At 37.6% G+C, this 14,426-nt stretch overlaps 1 protein-coding gene across 3 annotated transcripts in view; it reads left to right on the forward strand.

The window, feature by feature from the left end:
- comta (catechol-O-methyltransferase a) overlaps positions 1-10,353 on the forward strand; it is a 47,021-nt gene extending 36,668 nt beyond the window's left edge. For all 3 annotated transcript variants that reach the window (XM_039774291.1, XM_039774290.1, XM_039774292.1), the window contains exon 5: positions 9,637-10,353. In XM_039774291.1, the coding sequence (XP_039630225.1) occupies positions 9,637-9,816 (180 nt within the window). In that variant the 3' untranslated portion in view covers positions 9,817-10,353. The remainder of the gene's footprint in view (positions 1-9,636) is intronic.
- The last annotated feature ends 4,073 nt before the right edge of the window (positions 10,354-14,426 follow it).

Consider the following 14,426-nt stretch of genomic DNA (forward strand, 5'->3'; position numbering starts at 1 on the left):
TTGTCAGTCTCTCGATCAGTTCCGACTTTCAAAATGGATTTTTTTCTTTGTGAAGTGTGAGGTGAATTATTGTCAACAAAACGCAGTCACCTGAAAAATAAACTGAAACGTTACTCGCCCATAATTTTTCTGTCCATACAGTAACGGTTTTATTGACCAGGCATTTGAATTGCATCTTGATATACGGGAAGTGCAAAGAAACATGGCAGCTCATCATAATGGACATTAGACTCACATGCAGCCTGGAATTTGGCTTAGTGTGTGCTGCTGTAATAATTACTGTGTACATACTGTATCTTGGGCACAATCAGAATTACAGCCAATGTCATCATTTATGAACAGACTTAAATTCTGTAAGGGATTATCTGTATCTAATCCTTCTCTCTTGAGCCCCAGGGATCCAGTGAATGGCCGCTTTCAAAGCTACCAAGCACATTTAAAGCAAAATCTTTGCCTTGGTATTTTTCACTAACACTTGAACCAGAATCTATCATGCTGTCACTATCAGCTCCTGAAAAACTGTCACTATTCTAGCATAGTAATTCGCTTTCTTAGTTACACGCTTTATGGACTTGTATTCAGCTTGCTCTGTCACCACAAATGCTGTGTGAACACCCGCCCTCCTTCACCAGTCACCAATCACTGGATAAATATATGTGGGTGGCTTGTGGTGGACGAGTTTCTACTTTAGAGTTAAAAGTTACAAGGGCTTAAGACTAACGGCAGGAATATTTATTCAAAAACCAAATATGAAATTCTTATTAATACATTTTGATTAACTTCAGGACCCCAGCATCCCAGGTTAACCCTTGTGTAAGTCCAGTTGTGACTAAAACTAAAAATATTTTTAGTAAATTATTATTTTATTTCCATTAGCCTTTCCAGCTACTTTAATAGTTTTGTTTAGTCTTAGGTTTTCATTTCAGTGTTCTTAATGATTGTTTTTCAGTTTATGAAAATGTTTTTTTATTAATAGTTTCAGTTTTGAGTTTAGGTTTTGTTAACTATAATAACCGTGGTTCGTATGTAATGTCTGTTTCTGTTGTGTCACCATAAATGCTGTCATATGCTGACAAATAAGTGCCTTTGACTTACATATAATTACAACGTGCTCAATTGTCCCTAAGCCAGTCATATATGAGGCAAGATGGGAACGTTTAAGCAGATTACTTCACACCCCCACAAATGAAAACCTGACAGCTATTACTGATATAATTCTCACATCCAACATGTCAGTTTTAAATTCTACTGAGTACAAAGTGTAGGGATCTGAGTTCTAGTGGGATTTTTATATTTTTGAAAGAAATAGAACTTGCAAAGCAAGAAGAGAAATTATCATGATATTTTCAAAATAAAGAGAGTTTGTATTTGAGAAGTAAGCAGGTACTCCCAGGTCCCTCATACCTGCTCTGTCCCAGACCCTGGAGCCTGTTTACAGCGGGGCCACCACACTTAAATAAAACGCAGAAATGATGCCAGTCCAGTAAATACTTGGAGATGTTACTGTCAAGTCAAATAGCTTTCCATACACAATGTTGTAGTGTACAGTGGCACGAAATAACATCCTCAGGACCATGAGGCAACATCTGTACAAATAGTATATACTGTATGTAACATAACAAAAGTTAAACGAAAAATACTTAGTATACTCAACTATATTACACTTTAATAGATAAGTCAAAAATATAAGTAAATTAATAGACAGAAATAAATTAAAATAGATAGTAATAAATAATTTGGTGATAACAACAGCTGATAAAAGAGACAACAGTGGTTAACAGATGTCCTGTATATAAATAGACCACTAGGAGCAGATCATCTAGCACAGACTTCAGAATCCACACAGCTTAGGGGTAGAAACTGTCACAGCACCTGACAGAACTAGTTTGGCTGCTACAGGACCTCCTGCCAGATGGAAGTGGGGCAAAGAGACCATGAGAAGGGTGAGAGCAGTCTTTAATAATGCTGTGGACTTTGCAGAATTATTGATTTTAAAAGTTTCTCCTTCCTTGTGAATTTCCCTGTTTTAAACATGCAAGAAACTCATGTAATAGAAACTCATTCTGAAAAGGCCAATGCCTCTTGAAGAATGGTCAGAAATAGACCAGGGTGTTCTATCATGCTTAATTTGGAACAATCCACTTTATACTGGAACATCTCCTCCAAGCAAATTCTAACTGTATTTGAGTTTTTTTTTTGTTTTTTTTTTTGCTTTGGTTGAAGTTTTTGCTAAAAATAATCTTATCAATGGTTGCTACCGGTGGCTGCATAACATAAGAAAAAGTTTGTTTTAGGGACAGGCCTAAAAGCTAAATTGTATTTCCTTATGGTAACATCTGGAAAGTTTGGATGTGGTGTATTTTTAGAACTGCTATGTTGTGTGCACTAAAGGCAAATCCCGTGTAATGTCTTTGTTTCTAACAGGTTTTTGATGGATTTAGGGGTATGGAAACATCTTAGAGCTGCACCTTGGCTAGGTTGAGAAGCTTCACAACTACAAGGGAATAAAAGAGTTCATCAAACATAAATCACGGCTAAGTCCAGGTCTTATCAATACAAGCATGCAAGGAAAATATAAAGAAATCTCGTTGGATTAAACTGTCTTCAATTTATTGCAGATAAGAGTTTAAGTTAATCTATATATATATGGAGGTTTCTTTAGATTGTTGGAAACACCCTTGTCAGGTTTCTAAAAAGAACAAATGTATTCCTTATTAAGTGAGTCAGAACCAAGTGTTCCTCATTTATAAAAAAACTGACATTTGCTTGATTTATATTTTTACTTTTCTGAGTGTAGTTCATAGAGTCTGTACTATAATACTCACAACTCTATCTCATTTAACACCAATGGTTCAGTTATTGTGACATGTAAATGCTGAAAACATATAAGGGTTTAAATCATCCTGATAAAGATACAAAAAACATTAAGCTTCTTACTTGTTTAAAGTGGTGATATACAGGAAAAGTGCAAAATTTTAGGCCACCCAGAAAAATGATTTTAAAACTAGTTATATTAGCAGCAAGTGTTGATTTGCTCATGAAGACATTATATATCATTAGAATTATCACAAACATTGATGCAATAAAATATCCTGTATTTTTATATGAGTTATTATTTTGGTTGGCCAGGGGTCTCCACTCCCAGTCCCAGAGTGCTACTGTGGTTGCTGGTTTTCATTCTAACCCTTTTCTTAAATAGTGACCTTTTCCCTTCATTTTAATTGAGTTATTTTTTTTTTTTCCACAATTAGTTCCCTGAATTGCTTCATTTTTGCTCCTGAAATGGCACTCAAACAAAAATGATGTGAAGTTAGTGAGCCAACAGATGACCAGCTAAGTTGAGGCTTCAAACACCAACAAATTTCACCCCTTCCAGTTTCTTAATGAGAAGCCAATTCTTGTTGTTAATTAAACCCGTTATTTAATTCCATGGCTTGTTGAGGTACTCATTCTGCTACAGCAGACATTTCCAAAACTGTTGATTTTCTTTTTTCTATGGACACCATCAAAATGATTTGTGGACCTCAGAAGATCAATATTACTGAGACCTTCACCTTTCATTATATTCAGATATTGTATGATGGACACAGATTAGCAGGTCATTGTTGGCTTGTTTGTATCTCATTGTTTGGCTTCTAATTAAGGAAAAAAGAAACAATTAAGGATTCTGAGTTCTAAATAGCAAGTCAATTAAAATTAAAGCAAAACAGATCATTAGTAGGAAAAATTGGACACTAATTAAGGAAAGGGTTAGAATGAAAACCTACAGCCCCCACTAGCCCCACAGGATTGGAGTTGGAGACCCTGGTGTAGGCTCTCTTAGAGTGCAAACCTGAAACAATTTGATTTGGTACTTCTCTACCACATTTTTGAATTATTCCTGTGGTAAATGTTTCCAGTCTTCTTGCTAAATTTGCCATACCTCATCTTTTGACTTTGGGTACTTTGTGCTCTTTTCCCTGTTCATATGAACCCCACAGAGCTTTAATGATGCTTCGGTCAGTGTTCTAAATTGGCTAGTCTACAGAAGATTACTATTATAGTGTGCCATCTGCAGACTTCCTCTCCAAGCAGTTCTTAACTGTTTTCACAGTTTTTGTTGAGTTATTTTCATGCTGCAAGATTGTTTTTCCCAAAATAGTCTTATAAATGATACGGCGTTATGAGTCAGAGTGTGTTTATATTTCCAAGCAGTCAACATTCTATTGATTTGTGAGCACATCTCATACACCAGGGTAGTCAAACTCAGATCCTGGATGGCCACAGTTGCTGCAGGTTTTCTACTACTTTCTACTACTACTTTCTTAATTAGTGACCAATTACTACTACTAATTGAATTTCTTTTAACTTTGTTTTAAGTAAGTCGGACCTCTTAATTGTTTGCATTTTCCTTAAGTAGAAGTCAAACAATAATGAGATGTAAAGCAAGCCTACATATGACCAGCTAAGTTGGAAGAACAAACTCCAGCCAATTTTGCTCCAACCAGTTTCTTAGTTGAAGCCTTATTGATAATGGAACATGTGATGTCATTTAATGGCTTTTTGCTGCTCTCATGCTGCCACAACAGACATTTCGAAAACTGTTAATTCTCTTTTTTCTGAGGGCACCATGAAAATGTTTTGTGGACCAGAACAGATCAACATTACTGAGACCTTCACCTTTTTTACTTTTCAAATATTTTATTGAAGCAGATGTTGTGTGATGGACACATAACTGCAAACTGGATCAGGTTATCATGTCATATGTTGGCTCACTTGGCATATCGTAATTGTTTGACTTTTAATTGTGGGTATAAAAAAACTGTTAAGGGGTCTGAGTCTTAAAAAGCTTGTTACTCCAATTTAGGGCCAAAGAAGTATGTTTCAGTAGCAATAGTAATTGCATAGTAATCAAGAAAGTGACTAGAACAATACCTGCAGTTTCTGTGGGCCTCCAAGATCTGAATTTGAAACCCGTGTCTAATACTGTTGATTGCAATACACCCCAAAGTCATAGAAGGATATAGAAAGGCATAAATGCACTTCTTCCCAGCTCTTTTTCTGGCATCATTGTGAAACAAAATTTTCATATTTGAATTGCTTTCTCAATATAGCCTTCTGCTACTGGTTCTTGCTCCACATGTTTTATGACCTTTTGTGTACTGCAGTCTAATCTGCTGGTTGCCTTTCTGTAAAAATGTCCTTTTAGCTACAACATGCCCTACAATGTTACGTCCTGTTAAGACTTAAAATAAATGAAGCAGTGCTGAGTAAATATTTGAAAGCTTTTCCTTCTCATCAGATGCAAACAGCTTTATGGGTCGTCCACTGTTTTCTGTTCTTAGTTTGCACAGTTTCTTCTAATTTCTTCCACCTTTCCTTAAAAATCTGTTCTGGTGTACTATAACTTGCTTACTTTAGCCCTTTTGAACATCACATATCAAAAATAAAAACAAGCGGGGGGTTGTGGGGTCCCTCTTAGTTTAGAGTGCAGTCACTCATACATTACATTTATCCCCCATGAAGATTTGGGCAGAGCACAATGTTACTCATATATTATATTGAGCGGGAGGTTAGCCCTTTTTGGAGATTTAACCAAGTGGTCATTCGTACATTAGATGAGGAGACTGTGTATGTATGTTGTGTGGAAGAGTGTAAGGTACCGCTGAAATAGAAAAATGGTAGCATTACTTTTTTACCACATATGCCAAGGCCCTTTGGTGGCCAGGGCCCCAAGACACGCACCACCCATGTCACAGTGATGGTAGGTCTGTCCATGAGTTACAGTGAGATGGTTATGCTTCAGATAAACATGTACATCTAATCCTCATTACTTTCTGTATAGGAGTGAAATATTTTTAAAATATTGACAGTGGCACTCATTTCATCTAATGCCGCATAAAGATTAAAAATATTTTTTAATAAGTTTACATAAGGATGTACTTTTTTGCTGTGCTCTTTCCCTTTAAATCAAGAGGAATGCGTAGCAGCAAGTTAATTTAGAGAGGGCAAGATGTTAATTGCTGATGTGCCATTGTTGCCATGCAGTCAGAAGGCTACCTGAACAAACTGAGGAGAAACACAAGGCCAAAACAAGACTAGGGATGGGTTAGTTAAAGATCGTATTGATCTTGTACCGCTATTCACTGAGGCAGCACTTAGACCTGAAGGTCATCTCCTCTCGGTACTGTACAACGTAGTCTGGTCTTGATCTGCTGTCTGTCCGATACTTAGTGTTGTGCAAGTTCACACCTCACAAGAACCAACTCAAAGTTCAATTCACACAGATTAAAATAAATACATTCACATTCATAGTTCACCATTTCAATTTTGAACTAGTTCATGTTCAGTTCATTTTGTGTTTTTTAAAGAGTGAGAATAAAAGACCCTTAAGTTTACTTTTTTTCAATTTTACATGCCTTGTATTAGGCTATTACAGTGTTCTTGAATAAAATACAATAATTATGAAGACTTTTTTTATTTAAATACACTTTATTAAGTTATACCCAGCATCAAACACGTATAACCATATATGCTTATATCCTCCTGGTCAAAAAAGAAAGTAAATAGATACAAGTATACATATAAATTACTGCTCTATTTCCAACCGTGTGACACAAATGGTGACTGAGGAACCAGCGTGTAGGTGAACTAACCTATTATGCTACCGGTCAGAATTCGTGTCACATATTGCATGTCCAACGGGGAAAAATATAAAGTGGCCTCACGAAGTACAACATTATCCTAAAAGCGAAAATGGAGCTTCCCTGCGTGCTCGTGTCAGCGGGGGTGCAACTTAAGAACAAACAGGCAGACACAGACAGCGCCTATTTGATTTTACGTTATTTTTTCTGAATATAAATAAGTGGTGTAAGAAAGGCGCCATATTGCATTCGACCCGACACAGATTGACACGGGAGGCATGTGTATAAAATTAAGAAACTTTTATTTTCTTCACCTGTGGGGCACGTCTTCCCCATAATCCCCACAGGCACAACACAGTCCCAAGCACAATACCAAAACACCACACTCCACCCGACTCTCTTTCTTCCAAAGGGGTGTCCCAGCCAGGCATAGGCCCCTGCCATCCGTCACAGTGGTAAAAAATTCGTACAAAATGAATATTCGTTAAAATCCACTATTTGTGCTAATCCGAATACCGTATTCAGATTCAGCTCCACTCCTACATTACAGTGTAAGGCAAAACATTTAATCTGGACCTAAACCAGATCCAGAATGTCACATAAAACTGAACTAGCTCACATTCAAGTTCTTCACTTGCAAATACGTTACGTTAAGTTCACCATTCTTAGAAAAATCAGCTTGTTCAATGAACGTGCTCTTTTGAACTAGTTCATGCACAACACTGCCATTGCTATCTCGGGTACACTAAACTGAACCCCCAGTGTTTATGGCCACCTTCCAGTACACTCATTGGTTTGTTAAATTGTCTCAACACCACACCTTGTTTGTTTAATCACTATCTGATTCATTTGAATTGTTTGCTGTTAATGGAATTAATGCTTACATTACACTTACTTTTACTTATTTGACTGACGTCTTTATCCAAAGTGACTTACAACATTTGACATGCAAGTGTTTACATTTGTTTTGTTTTTCCAGTTGGCACACTGGCAGGTGAAGTGACTTGCTCATGGTCACACTACAGCTGAGCCTCAGGTTATAAATGATTTCCAATGTTTGTAACCTGATTTTGTATATAAGCCAGAGGAAGCACTGAAATTAATGGGAAAATCGTCAAAAATGCCTATCACTTTATTACTTATTTTGCAGAAAGACATTTCAGACTTATTAATAAAATGACAGTGAAGCAATATTACTTTACATCACAAAGCACAAATAAGATACACTAATTTAAACTAAACTGAACCATAGGTATGTAAAGTATATCAACCTTATGCTTAAACATTTTAGATAACAATAGAGCACCTCATAGAGTTAGAAAAGGCATGATGATGGACTAACTGATGATTGATATCCTTAGCAGAGACGCGCTGAGAGATCAATTGCAGTGTCCCTTCTCCCACTAAGAATCTGTGCTACCTGAGACAACACGGCTGCAAGGAGAATTTAGGATGTTGCAGCTTCTTCCACTCTTCTAAATGGACAACTGGCGATCTAGCGGCTTACCTGTGATGGAGCTTATTGTTGTGGCTGCATGTGCTGCTGACTACATTCAGTGACATGTGTGCACACAGCACAAAATGTTTGAAAATGGAAGCAATGTATGTTGGTACTGCACTGAGCTTCAGTGTTAGGCTCCACTGCTGTATGTTAATCTTGGTCAAAGCTATAATTTGTTTATAAATAGAAAATGAAAGCTGATCTATAAATGGTAATTAACAGTCGAAAATTAAAATTTGGGAGATTTATATGGTTGTTACTAACTTGTTAGTATTTGTGGAATTGCCATTATTCAAGACCGTTGTAACCCGAGAACTGCCTGCACTTGCCATGCCTAAGGTGCTGAACAGAGAGGTTTGAGATGCAGACCTGTGCTGTTTTGCTGTTCTCGCCATGTCAGAAGATATCAAAACATTTATGGAAAACACAGGGGAAATTGTTCTTATTTTTTAATTGTATCAGTGTTTAGTTGTATTTATTCTAATGTCATCTGGTGTTTTAACAAGTAAATACACATTTTCGGCCATAACCAGCTTTAAACTATTCTTTAGGTGGCTTAGGACTTTGCTACTTCGACAGAGCGACATTAGCAGTATATGTGATAGCCACAGGCATTACTGCCATTTGCTTAAATGGCAAATAGTATCTGGGTGCTCAGAGTGATAAATATATGCAATATAAATATATAAAAGTACGCCTAGGAATATTGATCCAAAGACATGCATCAGGTATTTGAAATACAGGGAATTTCACAGAAATATTAACTTTTGTCTGCCAGAAGCAACAACTGATTGATTTTTAGCTGCAGGACAAGTAAAGACTAAGTTGATAGTATTATCCTAAGGTCTTTATACCCAAGTACAGGCTTGCCACAGGTAATCTTCTTATAGGGTGCTAGTAGTAACATCAGGATGAGAGCAATGCTGAATGGGCCGATTGACTTCAGAGAGACAAAACTGTGAAATGAGCAGCATGAATTTTGTCCCAACCTAGTAACCTGTACTACTTGTTGATAAGTGTTTGGGAGAATAAAAGCTAAATGCGTGCAGCAGCCTGGTCAAGGCTTACTGGTTGAAGAGGAGCAAAGAAATTTAGGGGCTTTGAAGAGTGATCTTAAACATAAGGAATATGGGTGAAAGGCTGCTGTGAGAGAATGTGTGCCAGAGATTTTCACAGGCAGACGACACTGAGATCACAACAAGACAGACTCAGATTACTGCAGAGCTGTATTCATTCCGTGTGCTTGAACTGCTTCCTGTAGGTACATGTGGGTACAACATAGCAGTCAGTCATTCTTAAGCACTACTGTACTTGTTTGTCTTGTTTTTCTTAGTGACAATGTTGTTTAACGGTTTTACTTGCTCATTTAAAAGCGAATAATATTTAGATTAAATTCTTTTCTCTTTATTATCATAAGACTTCTGCATTTGTGTACCTAAATGCATTAAAAACAGAGACATACTTCCTAAAAATACAATTATCATTTCCAGCTCTCCTCTGCTTTCTTCTCAGGAATGTGGCCTAATTGGAAAGGGCACAGTCTTGATAGCAGACAACGTCGTTTTCCCAGGGGCACCAGATTACTTGGAATATGTGAGAAACAGCCCCCACTACAGCAGCCAATACTTCAAATCCCACCTGGAGTACATCAAAATTGAGGACGGCCTTGAAAAGTCAGTTTTTCTTGGATAACAACTTCCAGAGACAGCCTCCATTACCCATAACAATATGTTCTTAAGCTTTAATCTTTTATATGCTTTTAATAACTGTTTTTAAAATTCTTTCTGATAAAACGTGCAAGTTGTAATTTCAATAGATCTGAATTAACTTTTTGTCTTTTATATGAGGGTATTTGTTGTCTGCTCATGGTATTCTTAAAAAAGAAGACTAACATCAAAATGGTGGCTAATGCAAAGTTAAACACCCTATTGTTATTTTACTAAGTTCTGTATTTTGCATGTTATACAGTATTTTTTCCTTTGTTGAGTAGTAAACTGGTAATAATTGACGTTTTTTCTATCAGCATTTAACTTTATTTTTGTAATTCTAGTAATGAAAGGCAGTGTACACTTTTATGAAAGCTAAAGATGAACTGAGAGCACAGCTAGTTTGCTCATACATATACCACAGGAGACTCACAGGAGACTGTGTGGCAGCTCACAGAAATGAAAATTTCTTGCCTGAATCTGGAGAATTATATTTTATAGTAAATGTAGATATTTCAAAATATTATTCTTGGTAGTATTTTGGGACACATATGCATAAGTTCACGTATATCATTTGTTGATTTTAAATTTAATTAACAGCCTGGGTTGACCTATGTTGCCTGATGGCACCTCAGATTCCCTTCCATAGACTCTCCGGGTTTGTTTATGCCTGTTCTGCTCCTGCCCTCCAAATCTTTGTCAGTTTCAGTCTTGGCCTTATCTTTCCACCACCATTATTGTGCACATCTAGTGCAGTCATCCTGCTACATCAAACCACCTCTGCCATGGCTGTTCTCAGTATATATTGTTTTGCCTTTATATTAGTTCTTCCATTCAGCTGTCACTTTTCTTTCTTGTAGGTCTTTCTCTCTCCCTCTTGTTACCACTGTAAATTGTGCTCTTCAAGCAGTGCTCACACTCTCACCGAAGCAGCAAAAGTCCTCTGATTTCTCTAAAGCATCTCCTTTGGGAATATCTAAATGTAGTTTTGCTTTAGCAGCATCCAACAGCCCAATCATACAATTTCAGTAAATGTATGTTTGTTACCTCTCACTTTACAGCATCATTTATGATCCCACATCCAGAAGCTTATGTAGGACATTCCTCCTACCATCTTTACTGCATCCTCTCTGTCTCTTTCATCACTAAAGCCATTCTTTTTTGCTCTTTGTTTGGGTCTGTTCTTCATTCACTTGCATACTTTTTACTTTAATGACCTAAGCAAGAAGTGATAGCAATATTTAACGTACTTACTAATGTAAAAAATGAACTCAAATGTAAAGGTGCTTATTGTTAATGTAAGGTAGAGTCCAGTTTATGTGGGCGCTCACACATCAACTGTACAGGTCTTTCTGTGTTTTATGTATATGCATGCTTTTACACAAAGTGTAAAATTTATCATTGTGAATATCTGATTATAAATGTGCACACTTGGTCATACCATTTCATGCTACCTCTTAGTAACGTAATGAAATATCGTGGCAGGCAGTTCCTTCTCAGTATGATTACGAAGGTTAAAAAATGGAAAAGATAAACTACTACTTAATTGTATAGGCTTACTAGCAAAATACCCACGCTTCGCAGCGGTGAAGTACTGCATTCAAATTTTTATTAAGAAGAAAATTAAACCTTTTTAAACTGTGGGACAATATGCCAATAATTATTTGTTAAGGATCTCTTTGTATACCATGTTGTCAGTTCGGCCCTCCGGTTGTAACATGACCAAGCTGTGCGCTGAGCTTACTCTTGAGCATGTAACTTACAGTTGGCCATGTGAACAGTAATCTTGTCACAAATCTCACAGCTTGGATTGCTGCTGTCATAATCGGTTTGAGTTCCATGGTTTGTTTCAATTACGACAGTATTTGCAGGATTTGCTGTGTTGAAGTGACATTTGGCATCTGTCAAGCGTTGTAAGCACACAACCGGTTTCATCGATAAAATCACATCCAGCTTTTGAGAGTTGAAACATTCATAAACATCAAAGTGTCCACTACTGAAATCGTCACCTGTGAATCTAAGATGTTTAAGAGGCATTGGCGGTTGTCGAAAGGTGTAAAATATTTGGCCATTTCGGTACACTTGAAAGCGACAACCGAACAATTCAGCGGCAGCCATCAACTCACATGCAGAACCATAGGTGAAGGACTTAAGCATTTCACTCTTATAGTGCTCCTGTGTAGTATAATTATCTCCTGTACCATGTCCACACCTTGAACCTGTCCCAGTCATTCAATACATAAGACAGAATGTTCATCCGCATATCAAGAGTGAGCCTGATATGGCCGTGCAATATGTAACAAAGAGAATGGAAAAGGTAGGTGGTATCTCCGGGCATGGAAACCACTCGGTAAGTGACAGTTCTTTGATCGATAGAATTTCTTGAAGATGGGCCCATAAGTAACAAAGACTGTTGAAAACTTCAATATGGCGGCCGACAGTGGCATCATACTACCGAAATAAGTACGTACATTGGTTTCGGCTAGTGCAGGGAAGCCGCCTACCAAATTTCGTGAAGATAGGGCCATGAATAAGAAAGTTCAATATGGCGGACGTTGTTGACCGTTATGACCGTTACGCGTAGAATTTCAAAATGAAACCTGCTTAACTTTTGTAACTAAGCTGTAAGGAATGGGCCTGCCAAATTTCAGCCTTCTACCTACACGGGAAGTTGGAGAATTAGTGACGTGTGGAAAATTCAATATGGCGGCCGACAATGGCGTCATACCACCGAAATAAGTACGTACATCGGTTTTGGTTAGCGCAGGGAAGCCGCCTACCAAATTTCATGAAGATGGGGCCATAAATAAGAAAGTTCAACATGGCGGACTTGTCGACCGTTATCGACCGTTTTGACCATTACGTGTAGAATTTCGAAATGAAACCTGCTTAACTTTTGTAAGTAAGCTGTAAGGAATGAGCCTGCCAAATTTCAGCCTTCTACCTACACGGGAATTTGGAGAATTAGTGATGTGAGTCAGTGAGTGAGTCAGTGAGGGCTTTGCCTTTTATTAGTATAGATTGGGATTGTAGGAATAATATTGTCACATGTAGGTAGTACAGTGAAATTCTTACTTGCAAGTTACAATTGACATCTAACCGTTATGTGTGCTAAATTTGAAAATATTTTTATCTAATAACAGGTGTCCCAAAATTCACGCAAGATTTGAACGACTGAACGGCGCCATTTGTGTGGTAAAGTGTTGCCAACGAAAAAAAAACACAGCGTGACAGCTCACAGTTCAGGGTTATTAAAATGGAGCGCTACGAAAGAACAACGCGTTTTCATTGTTGAGCAATATTTTAAAATTATGAAGGTTTGGCAGCTACAATTCGCAATTTTCGTACAAAATATGGTCGGAATAGTGATTTAACTTCAACTTTTTCTAGCAAAATCATCTTCAGCGATGAGGCTCATTTTCATCTTGATGGCGTTGTTAATCATCAAAATTGTCGCATTTGGGGTTCAGAAAATCCATGAGTGATTGTTGAGAAACAAATGCATCCACAACGTGTCACTGTTTGGTGCGGATTTTGGGCTGTAGGCATCATCGGACCATTCTTCTGCGAAAATGCGGCTGGTCAGGCAATAACAGTTAATGGTGCGCGCTATCACAACATGATAATCCAGCTTTTTGTGCCTAAATTGCAAGATATGGATGTGGACGACATGTGGTTTTAACAAGACGGTGCCACATGCCATACAGCCTGAGAAACAATTCAATTACCGCATTAAGTCATTTCCTGGTCGTGTAATTTCCCACTTTTGTGATCAGAATTGGCCGCCCAGATCATGCGATTTAACGCCGTTGGACTTTTTTCTTTGGGGTTTTTTGAAGTCTAAGGTTTATGCCATCAAGCCCACGACCACCCACGCCTTGAAGGAGGAAATTGAGCGGTGTATCAATGAAATTCAGCCACATTTATGCAAAACGGTCATGGAAAATTTCGACAAAAGAGTGCATATGTGCCAGCAAAGCCGTGGAGGCCATTTACCCAATATGCTATTCCATACATAACCCTATACAGTATACTTTATGAATCAATTAAAAATTTACAATTTTTAATTAAAAACCTGTGTTCTCTATCAAAATTACTTCTTGCATGAATTTTGGGACACCCTTTACATTTGCACATAGAACTGGTCCCACATTCAGTGTTGCTTTCTGAACTGGATAAAATAATAAAAGGTAATGAATGGGTAGATACTTTTATTTGGTTTTTTTTATTTTTTAATTTCTTTTACTTGGAAACCAGCTGTTATAACAAAACACAGTTCTATCAAACAAGTTAGAATATCATAGATATGTATGCTTTGAAAGCAAGCCAAAAAACTTGCCATTCAACCAGTCCTTTTCCTGCTTTCTGCAGACTCCGCGTCATACATCTACTGCCCATGGTGTCCGAGGAAATATGCCGATTTTCTGTTCACTGCCATGCTTCGAGTGTGTTTTGTGATATGTTTAGTTTGGAATCCTTGGTACAGAGTCCTTTTAGGAGTCCTTGGAGGCGAGTGCTGGAAGGTGTTCCCACTGGGGCTTCTATTGTCCTATTCAGGAATTTCAACGCTCATTGTGAGCAAAGACTGTGACACAT

The sequence above is a fragment of the Polypterus senegalus genome, chromosome 13 (genome assembly GCF_016835505.1).
Source record: "Polypterus senegalus isolate Bchr_013 chromosome 13, ASM1683550v1, whole genome shotgun sequence".
NCBI lineage: Eukaryota > Metazoa > Chordata > Cladistia > Polypteriformes > Polypteridae > Polypterus > Polypterus senegalus.